Source organism: Vanessa atalanta, chromosome 16 (genome assembly GCF_905147765.1).
Source record: "Vanessa atalanta chromosome 16, ilVanAtal1.2, whole genome shotgun sequence".
Lineage (NCBI taxonomy): Eukaryota > Metazoa > Arthropoda > Insecta > Lepidoptera > Nymphalidae > Vanessa > Vanessa atalanta.
In genome coordinates, this window is record NC_061886.1 from 9,834,028 (window position 1) to 9,857,077 (window position 23,050).

General features: G+C 31.1%; 3 protein-coding genes across 4 annotated transcripts; 1 reads left to right on the forward strand and 2 right to left on the reverse strand.

Annotated features, from left to right (window-relative positions):
• Positions 1-1,104: 1,104 nt before the first annotated feature.
• Positions 1,105-10,923, reverse strand: LOC125069967 (sarcoplasmic calcium-binding protein 1). 2 transcript variants are annotated; one of them, XM_047679603.1, is made up of 4 exons: positions 10,662-10,923; positions 6,429-6,607; positions 5,092-5,325; positions 1,105-2,410 (listed from the first exon to the last, which is right to left on the reverse strand). In XM_047679603.1, exons 1-4 carry the CDS (start codon positions 10,711-10,713, stop codon positions 2,288-2,290), a joined length of 588 nt encoding a protein of 195 aa, XP_047535559.1. In that variant the 5' UTR covers positions 10,714-10,923; the 3' UTR covers positions 1,105-2,287. The 2 variants fall into 2 exon arrangements, with proteins under 2 accessions (XP_047535559.1, XP_047535560.1); XM_047679604.1 differs by having other exon boundaries at positions 1,107-2,410; positions 6,441-6,607; positions 10,662-10,909.
• A 1,171-nt stretch (positions 10,924-12,094) lies between these two features.
• LOC125069847 (thioredoxin domain-containing protein 15) lies at positions 12,095-13,372 on the forward strand. Its single transcript, XM_047679440.1, has 2 exons — positions 12,095-12,244; positions 12,492-13,372. The coding sequence occupies exons 1-2, from the start codon at positions 12,193-12,195 to the stop codon at positions 13,313-13,315; spliced, it is 876 nt and encodes a 291-aa protein (XP_047535396.1). The 5' UTR covers positions 12,095-12,192; the 3' UTR covers positions 13,316-13,372.
• A 1,122-nt stretch (positions 13,373-14,494) lies between these two features.
• Positions 14,495-16,618, reverse strand: LOC125069747 (glyoxylate reductase/hydroxypyruvate reductase). The gene is made up of 3 exons (XM_047679314.1): positions 15,960-16,618; positions 15,534-15,795; positions 14,495-15,220 (listed from the first exon to the last, which is right to left on the reverse strand). The coding sequence occupies exons 1-3, from the start codon at positions 16,109-16,111 to the stop codon at positions 14,585-14,587; spliced, it is 1,050 nt and encodes a 349-aa protein (XP_047535270.1). The 5' UTR covers positions 16,112-16,618; the 3' UTR covers positions 14,495-14,584.
• Positions 16,619-23,050: the final 6,432 nt, after the last annotated feature.

The window sequence follows — 23,050 nt, forward strand, 5'->3', positions numbered from 1 at the left end:
CCTTCTTATGTCAATTTGACAGATAATATAGATTATATCAGCATATCATACAGTTAAAACTTAAAATTATATCGATATATACTTACATTGTAATTATTTGAAACAATTACCTATTAAGCTTCGTATATTTATTACCTAATTTATCTAAAACCATTTACCTTGTCTTAGAATGATGTTTTATTTATTATACGATATTTTTTTAAGTACCCTTGGGTCCCTGAATTTAAATAACTTGTTTAATAAAATATTAAATAGTGTTCATACGCGATTATTATTTCTTTTGATTTGAAAGTTTTTATAATATATTTTTTTATTGAAAATACAATTACTTATAAACGATTACTTCCTAAGTGTAAGATTTTTAATAAAAGTCCCTATTCCAAAGTTGATGTAAATAAAAGTATATTAGTATTTACTGATACGATTTGTATTTAACATAATTTGTATATTCGCTGAACTGTGTTAAAGCGCATTTGTGTGTTTTTTCGTGATTTCTGTGTAATAGCGTTTTTAATAAACGATCTGAAAATATATTTTCTTATTCCAACTTTATTTTATAAACAAACTGTCAATCTTGAATGAAAGATTTAAACGACGATTACGCTTGGTAATATTTGGTCCCGCAGCGTTGCACAGTGTTCTGCATCACACCTCGGAACATTTTGCGTGACACGGGACGTGTTGCTTGCTCCCGGTTCCAGAGCGAGTGTACTCTGTATATACGTGTCATTATCACGCCAATATATCAGTAGTGTGGAAACGATACCGTACTTTCACAACTCCTAAAAAGACTGGTCTGCAAAAAGTGCGGCATATGTCCAAAGGGCATTCCACGAAGTTGTAGAGGGCAAGTCCTGAAGCATGTTGTTCTATTTATTCCCTAGTGTATACGGAGCTTAATAAGCTAGTGTTAAACATAACAAACTATTACCAATCAAAGGTTTTAATGCAATTAAGATAAAGTCACACATATGTAAAGAAATATAAAAATAACTTTAATAATTATTATTTTATACTTTGTCTACTATCATCAAACATCGGTAAATAATTGAAATAAACGAAAATATATATTTTTTTTTATATTTATTAACTGTTTTAAGAATATTTAACGTAAAAAAATATTTACAAACGATTCGTTAAAAGTAAACATGCAAGCGACTAGATATTTTTGTTTGAGCATGCCATAGTTTGTTGTTTGTTACAAAAACACAAATATAAATTGCGTTAGCCTTCATTTGTCACAATACGTTACACGTTAAATATCTGGAAATAAGTGATTAAAAATATACATCAGGAACGTAACAGCGATTAGGATACAACAATCCATTTTATAACATCAACCTCTAGATTCTGAAACGGTGTGCAAAGTCAGATTCAGTAATCGGAGTAAATACTAAACGCTCATTGGACGCTTATAACGTCATCGGCAAACATCTACCAATTACAACTCAGATCAAATTAACCTAACTGAATTTGACTTTGATCAGCGTTTCTGAAGCTGGAAGCAAAACAATCAATGAGAAATGTTTTGGATATAATTTTTTTTCATATAACTTTTTATAGAATACATGTAATTTGTAACACAGTAAAGGTAAGATTTTTTTTAACATTGCACACATCTTTAGGTCTAAAATCATTCTAAACTTAAAATATACTAACGTGGACATACTTGTACTTATGACTTTTTTAACTGTCGGTATTTTTTTATTTAATCAAAACACACTTTCGTTATTATCTCTTATCATGTTGGAATTTAGAACGCATCTATAATTGATGTTCTATTTTTAAACGCTACGTATCGTCGCGGCAATATTGTATTTTTAGCGGGACTTTCTACGATGCGTTTTTTTATTAATAGAATAGTTTCCGGATTATTATTGGTTAAGAATTTCGCATTCGTACTCGTCGAGTAGACGAATATTTTATAATAACGATTTAACCAATAAGTAAGACATCCTTGTGTTATTAAAACTGTCTAGTATTTAACATTTAAAATCACACTGGTAGTCTTAGATAACGGATTTATAGTTCCTGATTTAAATTATGTAAACCGTTCTACTTAGTTCAGTTCAGTTTCAGTTACGAAATATTATGTAAGATATTTTTTTCGGTGGCGCTTACGACGAAGTGGAAACATTATTTCCTTTTAGACACTTGTTAGTTTTTGCTGTTAATATTTTTAAATATTGGCCTAGATTGTATTCTTAATGTTATATATTAATTATAATAAATTACGTATAATTTAAATTGAAAATCAGTTCATAATTGTATTATACCGCAGTTTTAATTATAATTCTAAAGGCCCGAACAGGTACTTCGCTGGGCAGTCTTCGCCTTGATCGCTGAGGAAGAGAGCGAAGAGTTCTTGGTATCTCGATAGTGCGATTCCACCCTTTCGTCGATCGTCGTCCTGAAAAATAGACATATACTTGTATTGCCAATATTAAAAAATAATAATTTATAAGTTTTTTGAATAGTTATGTTATCACTTATTAAAGCTGCTCCACTTAGTTATTTATTGTCAGAATATTTATTATAATTGGCTGACATCGACTGCGACATCCATTCTCAAAGGAAAATAAGCATAAATGTAAATGTGTGTGTAAACACAAATGTAGTCTCTATTCTTTCACGAGAGCGTGAAGTTGGGAATCTCTTAAACTATTAATAGTTTATGAATCCCAGGAAGCTCTGTGCAAGTGTCCCGACACTTGTAGTATAAAATTGTTATATGCTTGTAAAAAGGGCTTTTTGATGTTAGTATTATGAGACTTCTAGTTTTAATATACAGAAGATTGATACGTCAATATTTTCTTGGATACACAATAATTGTTCCCTAATGGTCTGAATTATATCACTGAAAAGCTAACTTTTTAAATGACTAAGCACTAATAGCTAAATTATAATAACGCAGATTTTAAAGTTTCGGCTTCTCGGCTTTTTTTGTCAAATAATTCTCAATAGCATTTCCGTGTTAATAAGGAGTCAGTGTTACCATTAATTTATGGTCGAAAATCTTTGTTTTAAAACATGTATTTTATTTAAATTTTCATTAAAATGTAAACAAACTAGCGAGTAGAAATGGTAGAATGAAACATAGTTATGCAACAAGATAATAAAAGTTTAACAAGAGATTACCGCTGGACGAGCGCCAACATAAACACTTTCCTCATAGTTCACGGAACATCTTTCTTGAGAATCGATTCAAAGAGACATTGTCAAGCGACGTCTATCGCCAAAATTCATGTTACAAGATCTGATATGACTATAATACAATGAGACTAAGATGCCACTAAAATGTTGCTTTTGTTATATGCAAAAAGTTTGCATTAGTATTATTTTTTTAGTTTTAGTTTATGTAATGATAATGAAATACGTATTTATATACAGAAAATACAGAGTGCGCAGGTCCGGCCGTATTATCTAAGCACCACGGACGAATCATACATTTGGCGCCTTTTTTACATTTTTTTAAAATAAACTTAAACAGAATTTTCGATGATATCGATAGATATTTGTTTTCCAATTTCATCTTAATCTTAATCATAGGGCACAACTTGGGTTAAGTTGTGCCCTATGATGTTTTTGAGCAAATTAGTAATTCCTTTAAAAGAAAAAAAATCATCAAAATCAATTTTAAATTTATATGAATGTAATAAGATATGTAAAGTCAAACCTTATTTATTTATATTTTATAGTTATATTATATAGGCTTTATCTATGTATCGGTCAGGGAAGGGGGGGGGCAGCTTATTTAAACAGTGCATCATCTTTTATCGATTGTCAAATCAATAATGACAGACAGGGAAGACCAGTGTGTAAATAAACATTCGCTAAACAGAGTTAAGAAAGGCCGATAGTGTTTTGTCTAACTGAAAATGAAGTTCGATACCCGATAGCGTCAGTTTAAAATTGCGATTGCATTTAATCGTCATTGACATAAATTCTCTCGGAAGACTTTGCCAAATATCAGCCGGGTATTCCGAGAATCGCGTAATGTTACGTAGATACACGTAACTAGATCGTTACAAGTGTGGCAATGGCCGTGACTTTTAAAAAAAAAAAACATTAAAGATACATGAATCTATTTTTGATTTTGTTTAATATTTTTGTTGTTGGTTTCTCGTCTTTATTTCAAATTGTACATAGTGCTGTTGTACTAAGTATAGCAAACTACTTTAATCGATAAATATTTATGTTTTAGTAGCTGTATATCTACGAGCTATCCCATTTGAAAACACTGCAACTTTTACTTATAAACAGGAGCCTAAAGTCCTTTTCTATTATTCTAAATTCAAAATGACGAACTTCAATGTTGCCCTCTCTAATGACGAATTTAAAAATAATCGCTAGCATCTGTCATATCTCAAGAATATAATAAAAATCTAAATACTACTAATTGAATGTCATCTTGACAGATAGTAGGCATCTCGCACAAGTATGTGCATATATAAAGGTGTAATCTCTATCCAGGTTAAATAGGCTCAGATCTAGGGCAGTCAAAGATATTAGGTTTAATTTACAGACATCATTACATTTTTCGTACATTAAGGAGCGGCAGTATAAAATTAGCCTAGAGTAGCCAGGGTATCAAACCCGCTTCTGCTTCAATCTAATCATCGAATGGGACGGTAATTCGGATGCGCCGAGAGAGTTCAGGGATAGGACTAACAGCCTTACGTGCTTCCCGAGGAACGGGTTTGTAAGCACTGCCACCTACTAAATGCGTTCTACTGAAAATTTCTTGACGAATAAACCTTTTGTTTAGCACAACTCATAACTTGAACCCAAATAAATCATGATCTGTTGTCTTTTCGCCATATGGCTAATAACAAAATTGTAATATTATCGTAAGTGGTTTGATAATATAATCTATCATAACTCCATACTAAATATAAGCTACAGTACCTGATAGATTTTTTCACAGATAATAAATAAAGCTATTATTCACGAGGTATTATAAATATTATATTATAATAAAATAGTGATAGAACAATTCAATCTGAATATGTACACCAAAACTTTTTGATATTCACGGACCTACTTAAGCATTTCCTTAGTTTGTAAATAAGTATATGAAAAGATACTTACATTTAATAAGGAATTATACGCCTCGTCTATAGCTTTGATGTCATTCACAGCCATTCTCTGCACACAATCGTATCGATATTCCTCAATGCCGAGTATTCCGTCGGAATTTATATCAATCATCCTGAAATTTGTCTCAATGAAAGCTTTCATCGCCTGAGGGAAATCCTCGTAACGTTTTCCAATACAGCTATTTTGTACTGCCTTTTTAAATTCATCGGTAGTTACTATTCCATCCTGTAAAAAATATAGTGACCATAGACAAAGACGCCATATTGTAAAAAAAAATATAAAATTGCGGCTAGCGTGCGCTGCTACAATGCGTGCTCCGTACGTGGAATTAGATGTTTAGTTTTTTAAGTCAGCGTTTTTAATAATATATCATAATTATTCATGCATTTTTTAATGTGACTATTCGTAATGTGTAAATTTGTCTTATTAGTGTTATTTGTTTATTAGAAATATAGTGTGTAAGATATAAGTGCTACTAATAATATATAAAATCTGTTCTCTCATGACGGTGCGCACCTCCACGTTGTATTATCGGCATTAACAAAAATACAATCCAACTTGTATTTATTTTTGCTGACGTTTTTCTTACAGCACACTAAGACATCTTGTAAGCATTGCGAGCGTTATCAATATGCACTCCGATAATTTAGCGTGGAGAGTCGCGCCATAACATTCTAGTTTATTCAGCAACGTAAAATTTCGATTATTAGCCGTCAAATAATAAATAATTTGATCAATGTACCGACATTTAAAGACTTTTATTGAGAAATGTGATTTAAGGGGCCGTGTTTTAAAAGATGTTGTTCTATATTAAGAATGTTGTCGGTTTTTATGGGCAGTTTTTGCACTTTCAAGATATAGTCCTCACTGCACTGAGTATTAAGTTTCAATTTTTCAAAATTCATTAACCGAACAAATTAACTTGGACTAAAGTATTTTTCAGATCACTCAACAGGAAAACTAAAAACAATAGATCGAAGTCATTCTTAATGCCTTTAAGTGGCAATCGAATCTATCTTGGCATTAAGTATCTGAAAATATTGAAAAAGGAATTATTCTCTAAGAGCCTGTATGAATTCTCACAATTTCATTACCCCTTGTATCCTACTTGGACTTTCATTACTCAAATAATTATTTATAAATTAGGATTTTATTTAGATTCATATTAATATTTAATGTCTAGCAATCCAATTAAATAAGCCAATTAATTTCTACACATTCAGTATAGGCGTTCAGTTGTTAGGCTTTATCAACTATCGCCATCAGTAGCTAAGACAACGACGACAACAGCGCAAGAGGCGATGCGTGTAATGTGGAGTGTAACCGACATAGTCTGGCACCTTGTCGAAGTCCGCGAGCTGGGCTATTTCTTCCCACAGACTCAGCATTATATGTTGGTACTTCTGCAGGCGACTCGAGCTGCAGTCCCCTTTCCCTTCCAATACACAAGTCCTCAAAGCGAGGCATTGGAAGTCGTGGGCATCCAAATAGCCGTTATTATCGATGTCTGAAAAAGTTGGAAAATTAAATTTTTATTTTTTTCATGTTGGCAACGCACTGGTAATGGCAGATTTCTTTTGGCAATCTATCAATGTGAAATAAGAATCTTATTCGTTTACCTATAAAATTTATTAATATTTAAATTTGTGTACTTTAATATTTTGAAGTCTATTATTTAGTTTCGAACATAAATACAATGTATTCATACATTTCTAAAATATAAGCTCTCGATGTGAGCATCGGTGTCTATGTAATAATTGTTGCGTATTCGCTAAAAGTAAACGAATTAGGAAAGATATAAAATATTAAGACTAAGAATATATTATCCTTTATGCTAGTTGATATTGAAATCTTAACAAAATCATAAGCCCTTAAGAAATCTGGCACAACAATGAAGTCTGTATTTGTAAAAGACTGACTGACATAATGTCGCAACAATCGAAGTAATCCGACTTGGCCGGCACTGGTAAACAATGGCAGCGATTATTTTAACCAGCAATTACTCAAGACCTATGCCAAAACCCAGCCCTTTCGTAAGCTTGGACCTGAACGAACTATTAACGAGTTTGAAATTTTAGAATGACAATCATAGATCAATATATCACTATTTAAAGTATGACAGTATTATTTAATATATAGAGTCATTATTGCATACATTTTAATGACCAGCTAATGAGATTTAATTATTAGAATTGTCTACTCTTGACATTAGCTAGCTTAGATTTGATTTCGAAGTTTTTTTTTTAAATTTTATTTTGTTTTATGCTTAAGGTCTGTTATGAATATCACAAATTATTAAAATAATAGCAAGTCTATGTCAAGCTGGATACATTTGCCATAATTAAAACTTATATTTAATTAGTAGTTAAACAATATTATTAATTTAATATTGATAATAATTTAAGTAATAAACTCTGATATATTTTTTTGTCACTTATAAATCAACTAAATACAGTGAATTGACTGGCTGAAGAAATAATACTAGTAATTACGGATATTAAAAAAAAAAAAATTTGAAAATGCTCGAAATATTTATTAATTTTAGAGAACATTTTAGAACCTAATAATTATCTAATAATTTTACTTGTTTTTATAGATCACTTCACTTAACTATATCTAAATTCATATTAATATATTGAAAATCACGGCTATAAAAGTTAATACAAAAAATTATGTTTACCGAATTCAAGGAACATAGAGAAATAGCACAAATTTTAGTCATATTTGAGCCAAACGATGATTTGGGTTAGTGTTCTTTTGGGTCTGACGGTGATTAATATAATCTGTGCGTATTGGTGTTTGCCAATCAAGAACTCAATGCCAATGTGAAGATTTGTTTCTGAAATAGATCGTCTTGTTCATTCAATATAAAGGTTAGGGTTATCAATATATTTTTTCAGTGTCTATTTAATAATTAAATAAATATAGCATTATTTATGGTCTAACAAATACTAATATATTTATAAGATATCGTTTTCAGTAGGTATAAAGATTGAAATTTTGAATTAAATTGCACATATATCCAATTTAATTGCTTACGACAAGTGATTGATCACCGACGGCGAGAACGTTATAATTATGGGAAATATCTCAAATGATAATTTTATAATAGACTAGCGACTCGCCCCGGCTTCGCACGGGTACAATGTTTCCACTAAATATACTACAGAATATCTTGAGTTTTACAACGTTCACACGACGTTCACAGTTAAAGGTCCATATAGATAAGGATTAATGCTTTATTGCTTGAAATCGCTCCGAAAATAAGCTATTTCTTCTCGTAAAAAGTAAAGGATAAAAAATGGTTGTTGTGGGCTATCTCGAAGAGATGATATATGACCATCGTGAACTTTTTTGAAAACTATTTTAAGGTGTATACCTAATACTGTAGTACATTATTTTGATCTGTCTCGTAGGGTTCAGCCAGCGTTTGCAAAGTAAGAGCAAAAAATGTGTTTATATTATGTAATGATAATAATTAATTACAAGTTGTTGGTAATTCAAACTATACACATACATACTTTAATATTAATTTCATAATTTTTTGATTAGTTATTGATTTGCCGAATGTGATACGAATAATGTGACACACGAGAAGACACAGAGACACACATATTACTCGAATTTTTTTTATGTTGAGTTTAGGAAAGTAATTATTATTTAGGAAATTATAATTTTAGTAAACTCATCGTAACAGACAGTAAGTAGATTTCATATTGCCTGACAACAGCATGCTAAGGAAGTGTTCGAATCTTTATCAATTCAGAGTTTGTGGAGATAAATGTGGTATAATTTCCTTTAAAACACGCTGCCTGATCTCGAGATGAACAATAATTAGCAACGATTTGGATTTTGTGCCCCCAATACTTTGAAATTAAACTTTAAAACAGGTAGATTTTACTGTTATATTCGAAGGATAATACGAGTTGGTGCATTTGCCCCTTGGCTCACAGCAAAAGTTACAAAGTTGGGTTTGCAACGCGCGTCTTTCCCCAAATATTATGGCTCTTGGCAGCCTACTGCCATGCCAACTCCTAGCTACGATACTAACTTATTGTCATTTGGAATTCCTACATTCAATTCAATAAAGATCTTATGAGAGATGAAGAATGAGAGCGATCTGAGATGTTTCCGTGCTTCAAACCATCCGTGTGCCAACAGTCTTGACGAACGGTTCCGGTATGGACACATTTATGATGTTACAGCTAAACAAATTTGAAAATTAAAAAGTTAAAGTGTATTTTGTTTTTAATTTAGTCTTGCATGCGCATGAAATAACTTTTAATTAACGAAATTTAAAAACCAGGGAATATTTTTTGGGCACTTTAGTCGTAGCCTACGGCAAGTGATGTAAGATTTAGTATAACATTTTTTTAAATTGTAGAATTTAGTTATTGTTTTAAATGTTAGAACAACTCAGACGATTTTTGATTTTCTTATGAGATTTAACGATAATATTTGACATTAAGTAATTGTTTGTTTTCCAAATACGTATTACCTCAATAAAATTCTTAAGATATTTCACACTTGGCAAGCAAAATTCTTAACGCTTTATAGCAATGCAATGAAAAAGAAACGTATTTTTAAAACCTAAATGTTCTTTATTAATGTAATTTTAACAAGAAATACTTTTAATTATCTTTAAAGAAATATTTTTGGTCCGTTTCCAATGTCAAAAACATAATATCGCTCAATTAACTGAGTAATGGTTTTGTGAGATGTAATAAATCTTCCTCTGTAATAGTCTGTGGGTGTGTCTGTTTATTTATATAAGCGCATAATTCGACTTTGCTCGTTTAATCGAAGCGTCCATGAAACGTCGATTCTTAAATAATGGTATCCGATATTTGTATTAACTTCCTGTCAAATTATAATAACAATTGTTATTTTTCTCTTAATAACATTTACTATTACCGAATGAAGTCATATATAGATATAATTTCTTTAAATTTTTTTAATAAAATTAACAAAAATTTTGATTTATTTTATTAAAATATCAGGAATAAAAGTGTCGACATTACGCCAGAGGCTCCTTTGTTTCCTTATATTCATAATTCGATAGAACGACAATTTACAACGAGCGGAGCGATTGAGGCCGGAGTAACAGCAAACATTTTTAACTTAAGACAGAGTTATTGGCCGAAAAAATCAAATGTAAGTTTATTTACTGCTGCTGCCGAAGCTGAAGTATACAATTATATATTATTGTTTCTTAAAAAGTACAATTAAATTTCATTAAAAAAAAAATGATTAGCATTTCTGTGTTTTACACGATACGTATAGGAATCATCAACCAAATTATCATTAGTTGTCTTAGCGAAGAATAAATGTGTTCTCAAATCATCATTATCATTATACATACTCATAACACGAGAAGTATTACGTAGGAAAACCTAAAATATATATACATTTTTTTATACGAAGAGTAAATTTATGTGGTTTACCATTTGATGTATAATTTTAAAAAAATATGAAGCGTTTTATCTTAAGCACATTCAATCGCATTACATGTGAAAGAATCGTTATTATTATTTCAAAGTAAAGTGAAATTATTGACTCACCATAAAGATAACGTACAACAAACGCGACTCTATTGTCCCAGGTGTACGCCATAGTTACTGTTTTGATTAATAATTCGGCACAATAAGGTCTATATTTTCAGTTGAATATTAGCGCAAAATGCAAATAACACATACAGGAACGCTTCACGACTGTCAGCGCCGCCCGCGCCGCGTGTAATCCGAATTAAAACAATATTGCGAGACGGACGACGTCACAGTACGGATCCAATAGACGCCCTAAATATATCTACTATATCGTAGTGGCAGACTATCGGTTTTGCTTGTGACTTTGGCACGCTGATAACAGGGTGACAACAAGAGATGTTGATACCAGGACCAAGGTGATATTCATAGTTTTTACCTGCACTTACCTCCTGCAGCTGAACATCTCGTGAAATAGATTGGTAGATTTATCACGCTTTCGACGTTATCCAATCATCATCCTCCTCTCTATAGGTGCGCCAACGAAGCCGATCCTCCGATTTCCGTATACAGTTTCACCACCTTCTACAAGTCATATTGTCATGACGACTTGTTGACTTGTCTTTGTATAAATATTAACTTAAATCCACATCGAAATGGAAAAAAAAGAAAATTGCTAATTAAAATTTAAAAATATGTGCAAAACAATAAAGTGAGCCATGGTCATTATACGATGTGACACAGGGCTAATTGGTTGCGCTAGCGCATCTCAGAACTGCAAGGTCGAGATCAACTGCAATTAATTTTATTTTGACGGTTCCGAACCATGGCGTAACCATTAGAAAAACTTAAAAGTCATTTTATTTTGACTAAAAAAAAATATTAGCATTCGCAGGAAATTCGTTAAAGCTTATATATATATAAATTTTGAATAATTGTTTAGTTTAAATGTTCCTTCAAGTCGTCTTGATACGTAAAATAAAAGCCCGATGTTCATATGATTACAAAATAATTACAAGTTCTCTATTTAAACGCCTACCGCAGGCCCGTGAGGATTGAGTTTCTTAAAAAATATTTTTTTATAATATAAAAATATTTTTTCTGAAAGTACTAAGTACTTACACGTTTTAAACAATACATAATTTGTTGTATTTGGGAGCGTGATTACATTAGTTGTAGATTTATTGAGTACGTTATAGATGTAGCTCTTTAGTTCAAATCAAACATTTAATTGTATAAACATTTAATGACCGTTACATTAACAAATAAAGTGATTGTCATACATTGAGATCAAAGCCATATATGTATGCCGAAAAATAGTTCTAATTTAAACTAAACTGCACGATGTTATAAATTTACATTATTTTTTTATAGATAATTTGACTTTTATGAAGGATACATTAACGAAAGTGAAGACGAGGCTGTAAAATGTACTGCCTTTGAATAAAATTTAAAAAAAGCCAGTTATATAGTAAAATGTCATTGTCAAACGTCAATACTGAATACTTAAGAACAACAGTAGAATCAAGAATGTTGTTGCTCGTGTTTTTTACAAAACAATGAATTGAATTGAATTAATACGATACATCTATTTGTAAAATATTTAAACATGAATTTTGCTATTACAAACAAAGCCTTAATTGTAGCGATACTGCTCGTAGGTAAGTGTTTTACAAGAGTAATAATGTAATACATGTGTTTTCTTAATTATGCTGCTCAATTGTTAATTTCTGAAATAAAATATATATGCTAATTTCCCTTTATTAAAATGTAACAAATGAAGGTTAGATGGAGTAGTGGTGTAATACAACTAAACGTAAACTATCGAATATGAGGCATTGAGTGTTTGTTAATAATATTATACTATTTTTTTATGGATGAATATATAAATAACACTTATATTTACAGGCTATCCTATAATAACTTCTCAATTCGATATAGATGAAGAAACAGATCTACAAAAAGATGATGACTTTTCTACAGTGGATGAATCTGAATCACTATTGTCTAATGTTGTATCAGATGTAAATAAAACATTAACAAATTTCTATAATCATGTAACTTCGGCTAATGTATCTGTAGAAAACAAAACACAATCATTGAATGAAACTCGGAAACTAGTCAAATGTAAGGAGATAGTGTATGACCAAAGTGAGTTAGTGGAGCCCTCTGTAGAAATAATTAATGGAACTTCTCTTGCAAAACTACTGCAAGCTAAACCAGATATAGCCAGCCGTGATATTGAAGCCGATTGTGTTTTAGTATTGTTTCATGCCAGAGCTTGTCCATTCAGTGCTCATGCAGCACCACATTTCAATGCACTAGCCAGATCATATCCAAATATAAAAATGGTAGCACTTGATGCATTAAAATACCATGGAATTAATGCACAATATGGAATTGTGGGTGTGCCGACACTGAAAATGTTCCACAATGGTCGACCTGTCGGTAAATTTAATGGCACAGAGTACAATATCCACTTATTTAGTAAATTCGTCCATGCTATAACAGGACAAAACCCACAGGGTTTGCTAGTTACTTCGAAAGATTTTCAAGGACCTGTATCAAGCATTGTTGAAAAAGAAACTGATTATTTTTTAATTCTATCATGGTTTTTCATTATTGTGTGTTCCATTTATTACTTCATGGAGTCAAAATGGTGGAAAATGATTGTCGAAATGATTCAAAATAATTGGAGGGAGTCTGAAGCTCAGCATGAACACAATGACTGACTGATTTTGTTTATTTTGCATTTGTATATATAAATAAATTATTGGTGTTAAGTTTAAGTTGTCTTTAATTTTACAATGAAACTAAAGTTAAAAACATTTAAATTCAATATTCTGTATCATACATTCAATTTAAATATATCCATTCAGAATTTCTACAACGTCAATGGAATAAAAATGAAAAATAAGACATAAATATATATTGCTTTCCTGTTTAACCACATATGTGAGAAAGTGTGCTTATGTAATTTATTATTGTATACTTAAAAAAAGCCTAATAAAATAATTCAACTTTGAAATTCTACCACAGTAATATAATTATAATGCATTTTATGGTGAATTTATGTAAGAGGTGATGTAATACTTCACTTGTTGGAATGACTTGCAAGCCAGTCTGGGCAGGTCAATGGTCAAGCAGCAATACTTAGTATTGCTGTGTATCAGAAGGGAGTGAGCTGGTGTAACTATAGGCACAATGGATGACATCTTGGTGGTAGGGCTTTGTGTATGCTTAGATAATGTACGACCAAACAACTATTGTGTTCCAGTTTGAAGAGTGCATGAGCCAATAATTCCAGGCACAAGCGACATAACATACTAGCTCCCATGGTTGGTTGCACAATTGTTAGGCAGAGGCAATGTCTATGGACATTGGTAATCATTTACCATCAGGTGCCAATACCATTACAATATAAAAATAACTTAAATTAGCAGGAAAACATCATCTTAGTTTGGCTATTGATATGAAATCATGAAGTTCAACCAAAGGAAGGAATTTTTAAGATATTTATGTATGCTGTATACAGTTTTTATTTAAATAACATATATTCCATATTGACGACCTCCGTGGTCGAGTAGTGTGTACACCGGTTTTCATGGATACGCCACTCCGAGGTCCCGGGTTCGATTCCCGGCCGAGTCGATGTAGAAAAAGTTCATTAGTTTTCTATGTTGTCTTGGGTCTGGGTGTTTGTGGTACCGTCGTTACTTCTGATTTCCATAACACAAGTGCTTTAGCTACTTACATTGGGATCAGAGTAATGTATGTGATGTTGTCCAATATTTATTATTTATTTATTTATTCCAGATAATATGAGATTTCTTTCAACTCCATCCATTAAAAATATCAGCAACAAAAAGACAAGCAATAAAATCTATAGCAAATAATGAAATAACAACATATCAACTTTAATATTATATATTATTATCAAATAATTATGGTAAAATCCACAAAAAATATATTATACTAGTCAAGACCCGTAATTAGCACCGTTACTTTAATTCAGCGGGCATGTCAACACCATTCAAAGCAGCTAGTATGTTCTTAGCACTTAATTCACTCATTGTGTTCCTAGTTTCTATGGTAGCACTGCCAATATGAGGTAAGACAACACAATTCCTTAGTTTAAATAATGGACTGTCTAATGGTAAAGGTTCTGGAGTGGTAACGTCCAAACCGGCTGCTCTTATTGTATTGTTCTGAAGTGCTTCAATCAAAGCATTCTGATCAACAGTGCCACCTCGACTTGTATTTACAAAAATAGCTGTACGTTTCATTTTTTCAAATGCAGTTTTATTGAACATCTCCTTTGTCTCTGGTACTAATGCAGTAGAACAAATGACAAAATCACTTTGCGCTAAAAGTTCATCAAAGCTCACTTTAATAGCACCAAATTCCTTTGCTTCTTGTTTTTCACTTCGGTTGAAGTAGAGAATCTTGGAGGGATTGAATGACTTAATGCGTTTCGCAATAGCTTGGCCTATTCTGCCCAATCCTACAATGCCAACAGTAGATCCAGCTAGGCCAGGTCCTGTCATCCATGTAGGAGCCCAAGATACCCAACCTCCAGTTCTAGCTTCATGTTGTGCTTCTGGAAGACGTCTGGATGTTGACAATAACAGAGCCATCTGAAATTTTCATCTGTGTTGGTTAGTAAGTACACAATCAGAAAGATAAATTTCATATTTATATTAGTACATGGATATGCTTTGTAAAAAATGTTATTATAAACCTTGTAACTTATGTTGTCTATAAGATAAAACGACATAGGTAATAGTTGATGAATATTTAGTGATTACTTTATTTTAAACAGCTACACTTGTTTTTCTCATTGCAAATTTTCTATTGTGTGCGTATGAACACACCCTATTACTTGTTAATCAAATGTAAGTTATTCATACAATATATATGTTACTATAATGTAATAACAAGACAACTTACTGTAAGTTCTGCGGTGGCATCTGTTAATACATCTGGTGTGTACCCAATCCTAATACCCCGTTTCCTACACTCTGCAACATCAATGTGGTCATAACCAACAGATATTGTTGCTACAACTTTTAAGTCCGATCCAGCAGCATCGAGAATCTCATTGTTTATTTTATCAGTAAGAGAGCAATAAATAGCATCAACACCAGATATTGACTTCTTAAACTCATCGAGTGGAACGGGAGATGCTTTGCTCCACATTTTAACTTCACATCTATAAATGAAAAAAAATATATTGATTAAATATTACTGGAAGTAATAATATTTCTTAGAATAATAAAAAAATTAAATGTTTTATGAAAAAACATTAATTATTTAAGGTTATGTTTTAATTAAAAAATAAAATATTTGTTTCTATGAAGTCACAGATACACTTACTGTTTTTTAAGCAAATCAACCCCACATTCAGGCATATCAGAGCGAGTAATATATACTTTATATCTTCCTGAACTCATTGTTCTTGTGATGTTACTTGACAAACCTTTACGAAGCAGACTAGCTACGGAAACTGCGGCTGTTTTATAAATCATGAATCAATTGAATGTATTTGTTTTTTGTGTGCGAATAATTTCCGGGTTCAGATCTTTACCAAGGTCGTACTGTTCTATGGCAGATATTTAGGTGGCGCTTCGTAACCTTTCTTATCTTCATTGCCCTTGAAATAAGATGGTTTCACTACGTAAATTGCCAGATGTAAAGCCGCTACCGTAGCAAGTATAACTTTGCCTTTTGTTGATTTAATGAATGATACAGTAGACATAGTATAGATTTAATATTTAAGCTTAGTACACATAAACAAATTGAAAATAAGTCAGAATTCGGAACTCGCAGTCAGTGTGTATGTATAAGGTAAACGAGAGACTACTCATTTGTCAAGTATTTATCGGTTTTAAACTTATCACTATCAGTATTCATTATCCAAATAACAGTATGACAGATTCAGAAATGAAAAATGACAGATATTACTGGTAATCCGTGTTGCGTAAAATGTAGGTACACAAACGATAAAACGTCACAGTATTCCACACAAGATTAAATTAAAAGCAAGAAACATTACTTTTAACTACTTTAAATAAATATAATATGTCAAAAAACATTGTGCAATGTAGCAACTTTTCATACGTTTTGTGTAAAATATAAATAATTTTTGTTCCTGTTATGTCTTGAATAATGTTTAGTGGAAGTGCTTATCAACTCTTAATAATACATATAAAACACCTGATCGAACGAAAATAAACACCTAGCTTAAATAAATAAAGTATTAGTTATTAATATTTTCTTATGTCTTCACCTTTCTATATCGGATTTTACTAGCTTACCTACATGATATAGGTAATTGGTATATATCTTAAATAGAATTTAGAGAATACTGATAAACATTATATCTCGTTTTGATTTTCTTATTTGGTGGATCTTTAGTTACATGATTCACAAAACAGTTACTATACAAAGCACTACTTTTAATTACTAAACTAATCCATGCTCAATAAAGTACCAATAGAATTTCCCTTGGTGGTAGGGCTTTTGAAAGTCTGCCTGTATCACCCACTCATCATACATTGCAACCAGAGGCACAAGAGTCAGCATCGTAGTTCCCCAGTTTGGCGTACTGGTGACCACTTATCATTTGGCAGTACGCCTTTTCATATGACATAAAAAACGACGTTAATTGCTACAATACTGTTTAACGAATTGAATATAAGTAGGTAATAATTTTCACGATTACATGACTTATTTTAAAACATTTGTAGCTAATGTATTGTTTTAAATATGGTTGCTAAATATAAGTCATAGGCGCTTTGAATTTCTGATGGGACATTTCTAAATAATAATAATTTAATTTTTTTACTTAAAAGTATAATATATTAATATGAAAGTATAACTTAATAATATTTTTATTTACCAATAATGATCTGCTAAGTCAAAGGGAGATTGAAATGCTTAAACAAATACCGGAGCCATATAATAATCCGTAAAATCCATACGCTAATTCTAAAAGAATACTTTTCACCTAGAATCATTATTCCAATTATTATACATATAATATGTTCGACAAACAGAAACAGTTGAAAATATAAAAATAAAGAAACTTGCCTTCATTAGATTAATGATGAATGTTGACGAATGTTGGAGAAATATTATCCGCTAAAATAAAAACCATAACACATTACAGAACCATAAAGAACAACTGAGTGTCATAGTTCAGTAAAGAAACTTAAATAGAATAGGACTAGACCTACAGGTAAGGATAGTGAAAAAAATAGTATACCTAACTGTATGTAGTTAGGTATGTATTTGGTATCATATAGAAATGAAGACAAAACGTGGCTGAACCTTTAAATAATAGGTGAATCTAAAATAAAAATTGTCTATGTCTTAATCTCATCGCCTTTGCCTTAGTTCGAGTGTCTAAAATATGTTTTTAGCGGGCTATGTTAGATTATAGAGGGCTTATACCGAGGGACTCTGTAATAATAATCTGTATAATTATAGTATAACTAGTAACCAAATAAATCTAAGAACTTAATAGTGGTAATTAATAGCGTTATGAATAGGAGAGCTGGGATAAAATTCCACTATAATCTAATGAGTTTTTTTTATCAAAATTGGTTTTAAATTATTTTTAAAATGCATTATAATCTTTAAAATTATATTTTAATTCTATTTATTGAAACCGAGATAATTAATACCCAAGCGATCATTAGTATTGTACAAGAATGTCCAACACGACTCAATAAATAAAAACAGCTGTTAGTTAACTAGCCGATCGCATTGTAAAATATGCCTAAAAAATTGATATTCGTTTACGTATTAACGATTTTATGCATAATTAATTACTTTTCAGAATCGTCATATGATTTAATTAACTAAGTATTTTAATACGAGAGAAAAATAAAAATGGTCAAGCGTATCTTTTCGTTTGATTAAATAGTATTAGAATAACGGCCACCGCATTTGTTTTACATAAAAAAACTTATATTATTAGCTAATAAAAGAAAATTACAATCTAAAAATTAAAACTTTGAATCTCTGCTAATTAATGGTCATATATATTACGTAGACTTGATAATGTGTAATTATTTTCGCTACGAAAAAATTAATTAGAAAAATAAACCGCCCGCCGTACTTTCATTGTAGTAAAGTATATTATTCACTTTCAGACTCCAGTTCGCTCGCAGGAATGCAAACGTGATTCTGTAGTGTCAGACTTTCATCTTGTTAGTATAAAAACTAAACATAGATAAATATAATGACTAAAATAACGCACAAAAATCATTTCGTTGACGCTGATGCGAATCGGTCGGTGAAAAAAATTGTAACTTTCTATCGAGTAATTAGTGAATTCAGACACGAAAGTGCAGCGATGTTATTTAGCAGCGCGACAGTCGAGGCGGGAAATGCAAGATTAATGTTAGTATAAGCGCGAACGGAACGCACTTAATTTTTTAATTTACACCGTTTCGGAGCAGGAATTTTAGCGTCTAGTCGGCGATCGAGAGAAATCGGATTATTTCGTTCGAGTAGTTCTGGTGGTCTACGTGTAATCAGGCGCAATCAATCTGGAATTAACTCTTGCATATGTAATTCATATGAACATCCATATATTATAAATAAATCTAGTACTTCTACAGTTTTCACTTAAAACAAAGAATAGCACATTTCATTTTACTGTACTGTACTGTATTATTTACGTAACTGTTGGTTAGGTATAAGTTAGTCAAATAGTGATTAATCATTGATTAAATAAAAAATCTTCCATTTCTAACCATTAAAAAATACATTAATAATATTACAATTATAAAGTTTTCAAATAAGATTCCAAATAAAAACAAAAACTTTTATTTAACCAAAAAAATATTTCATTACGCAGCAGAACGTATTAACTCGAAGTATTGAAAGAAATGTAAATTAATTTATATAAATTTCTTGATGAGATTTGCTATTAAATGTATATCATATGGCAACAATTAACATTTCTCCGGTAAATGCAAACGACGTTACCACGCGTGGTGAAACATAATATCATATCATGAACAATGATTGCACACTCAGCTGCAGCTGGTTTTGTTACTTAAATTAAATAAGTCTGATGAGAGAGTAACTAAATTAATTGTGAGAGCGGGAAAGATAGATAGATATCTTTTCTTTTGTGTTCTATCTTTGTATTTCTTGTTCTTCGATTGTATTAATCCAGATTTGCTTTTTGATTATAATTATTTGCTGCGTTAATTATATTGACAGAAATAATGAGTAGTCTTAGGTATAAAAAATATATTCTACGTCTAATAATATGATATAATTTATTTATTCTGCTTGCTAATCTTTGATACGCTTCTGTCTGTCTCTAAGATAAAATAGTGACTGTAAGAATATAAAAAAAAAAAAGATTTTACCAATGTTTGTAACAAGAATTTTAGATTTATAAATAATTATAATATAAATAATTTATGATGTATTTGTAATGATTAATGACTTTCTTTAATATTCGATGCTTGGTAAAGATAGAGAATGGTTTTACGGTTAATATTGGGAGTGCTGTAGCTACTAAATTGTTCATAGAAATCACATCTCTATAACCAAATAAACCAATGACAATTCTAGATTTCGTGCAGTATGCAGTAACTATAGGTATTCGAGTCAAGTAAACATAGATCAACTAAATGTATCCTTTCTTGTCTGAATATATCTAATTAAGCATCATCAAGACACCCATTCAGTTTTATTATATGTATAGATATAAGTAAATATATTACTGACATGAACGAGGCCCTGTTGAAAATTTTAGATTTTATTAAGAAAATAGTGACCAACTGCATTTGAGATAAAATTATAGTCGTACTTATGTATTTCACGATAGTAGTATAAAAGCGAACGTTACTTCTTAAGCTTAGTAAAAAAGTAGTTGTCCTAAATTTGAAACGATATTTAAAAGTCCTAAACATAGTAATGGAAGCAAGGCCGTCTCCTGTGACCGGCCAAACTAGACGTGAGAAAAATGTGGGTGTGACACGGCCTATCACCGACGTATAGGAAAAAATAAGGTAACCAATCATTAAATTCATAGCTCTATACAGCGCTATACTTTAACATGAATTAATATAGTAATTTACTAACTAATTAGGTATTTTACATAATTTTACTTTTATTATTATGGAAAAACATACGAGTGAGTTGACTACTTAATGGTAGTGCCCATAAAACGTGCACTCCAAGATGTAGTATCTATCTTTCTCCTTACACGGTCATTGCGCCGCTAACTAAGGAATCTAAGGTGTTGCCTTTGTCTGTAACTACATTGGTTCACATATACTTTAAGCCGGAATATAGCAACAAGTATTAATGTTTAGTAAAATTAATGATGAACAGGGGTGCAAAACTGCAAAAAGAGATAAAATAAAGCGTTAATAGCGCAATGGTTTACATTAGCTAGCATTCTTTAAAAAATTTCTGACAATCAGGTCTGACAGTCACGGGATTTAAAATTGTGATCTTTGCCTCGGGTTTCGGGGCCTCATGCTTCGAGTGAGTCTGCAGCCGTCTAATAAGTATAGCAATAGGTCTATTAAAGTCAAATGTTCGATGGACGACCAATTTTGTGCCGTACCATATATTGAACCGGTTCCTAATGCCATTGTGAATAGAATGAAATATTTTGGACACACCTAAGATTATATTACGTTTCTCCACTACACAAATTAATATATTTAAAATAGCTGTGGAAAATATTTTAAAAATAGAATACTTAAATTAAATTAAGAATAATTTTGATTTCTAGATATTGAAATAGTTTCTTCTGGTTTCTTCATTTCGTGTATTTATTTTATTTATTTTACTCTTTTTTGCACACCAAATATACATAATGATAAAAAAAAAAAAAAAATATATATATAGTCTTTAAAACGAAGTTGGCCAAGCAAAAGGCGGTCTTATGGCTTATAAGCCATTTCTTCCAGACAACCTTTGGGTTAGAGGAATAATGTGTATGGAAGACGGCAATATGGTGGTGCAGTAAAAACTTACATAATGGAATAATAACAAATACAACTCAATAAATATAGCAGATACATAAATACAAAAAATACTAATAAATAAAATATAAAACAAATTATAGATATTTATAGATAAATCATATATACATACATATATCTATATAGTATATGTAATAAATATATATATATATATATATATATATAATATTATTAATAAATATAATAGAAAGTATAATAGGATATTAAATAACTGTATCTCAAATGTCATCATTATTAGAGTCCAAATAGAATTTCTTAAGTTAAAGGCGCTAAATGTCACACTATACCGTAAAGTTATATTTTTTTATAGGAGAAATTTTAGTAATAAAATCTACAGCTTGAACACATTATCGATAAGCGGGAATATTCAAAGTTGCTTCAATCAAGCAAATAAATATTTTACTTATAGTATAAATATAGGAAGTAAAACTATCTTATATGTGGTTTTTGGAATTTTCGTAAACACTCACAAGATTAGTTACAGTGTTTTCGCAAACTAATCACAACAGTTGTAAGCAGAAATAGTAACAGAAAAATTCAATCACGCTTGAACAATTTTGAAAGCGCGACCTTCAATCGAAATCTATGTATTATAACTTGGGCCTTTATCATTATCTATATAGTCTTTGTCTATTTCATTGTTATTATTGTCGAAAGCTACAATATGTCTTAACCGAATCCGAATTGCAGGTTCCAATCCAAACAAGCATCGCTGGCTTTTTATGTTGTTAATTTGTGATTATCATCGGGTTCGTTGATAAAGGAAACCTGCATGAAATGTATGAATCGAAAGTCTGCAATATTTTATCCATCAACTTGTATTGGAACAGCGCACTGAAACCCCCCAAGCCTCCCCCAGTAGTTCGAAATTAACAGACTGGAATACTACTACACGGACTGTACACACAATTTAAGTATTATTATTGTAATTAATTTTCTTATACTAACTTGTTTTTACAAGGTAATTTTTATTTTCTTTTCGACGAATTACGACTTTAGATACGTACGTCGTGCAATGAGCTCCAAGCCTTCATCAAGTAAGAGGAATTAGACCAATGTGACAACGAACTGTAACTACAGTCAAATACTTATGTATTATGGTGACACCAAAAAAGTTTTTTTACGTATCACTGGTAAATTATTTACACAGACCATTTATCCATAGATTTTATCAAATTAAACGCTTTCATTCCATTTTCCCGCTTCCCACGTCACCATTTCACGTTCCGTTTCACCTCAATGCGTAGGTTAAGTGGTTAACCGTTGAGGACGAACTAGATAGTGAATTGTCGATTGCCAAGAATGTGCACGTGGTACGCATGCACATCTCCGATAACAGAATTTGTTATTTCACTGTAAGTTAACGAGCACTTAAGTAACCCGCATCTCAGCGAATTGGTAAATTTTAATGACACTATACGGGCACACAACGTAGAGTGG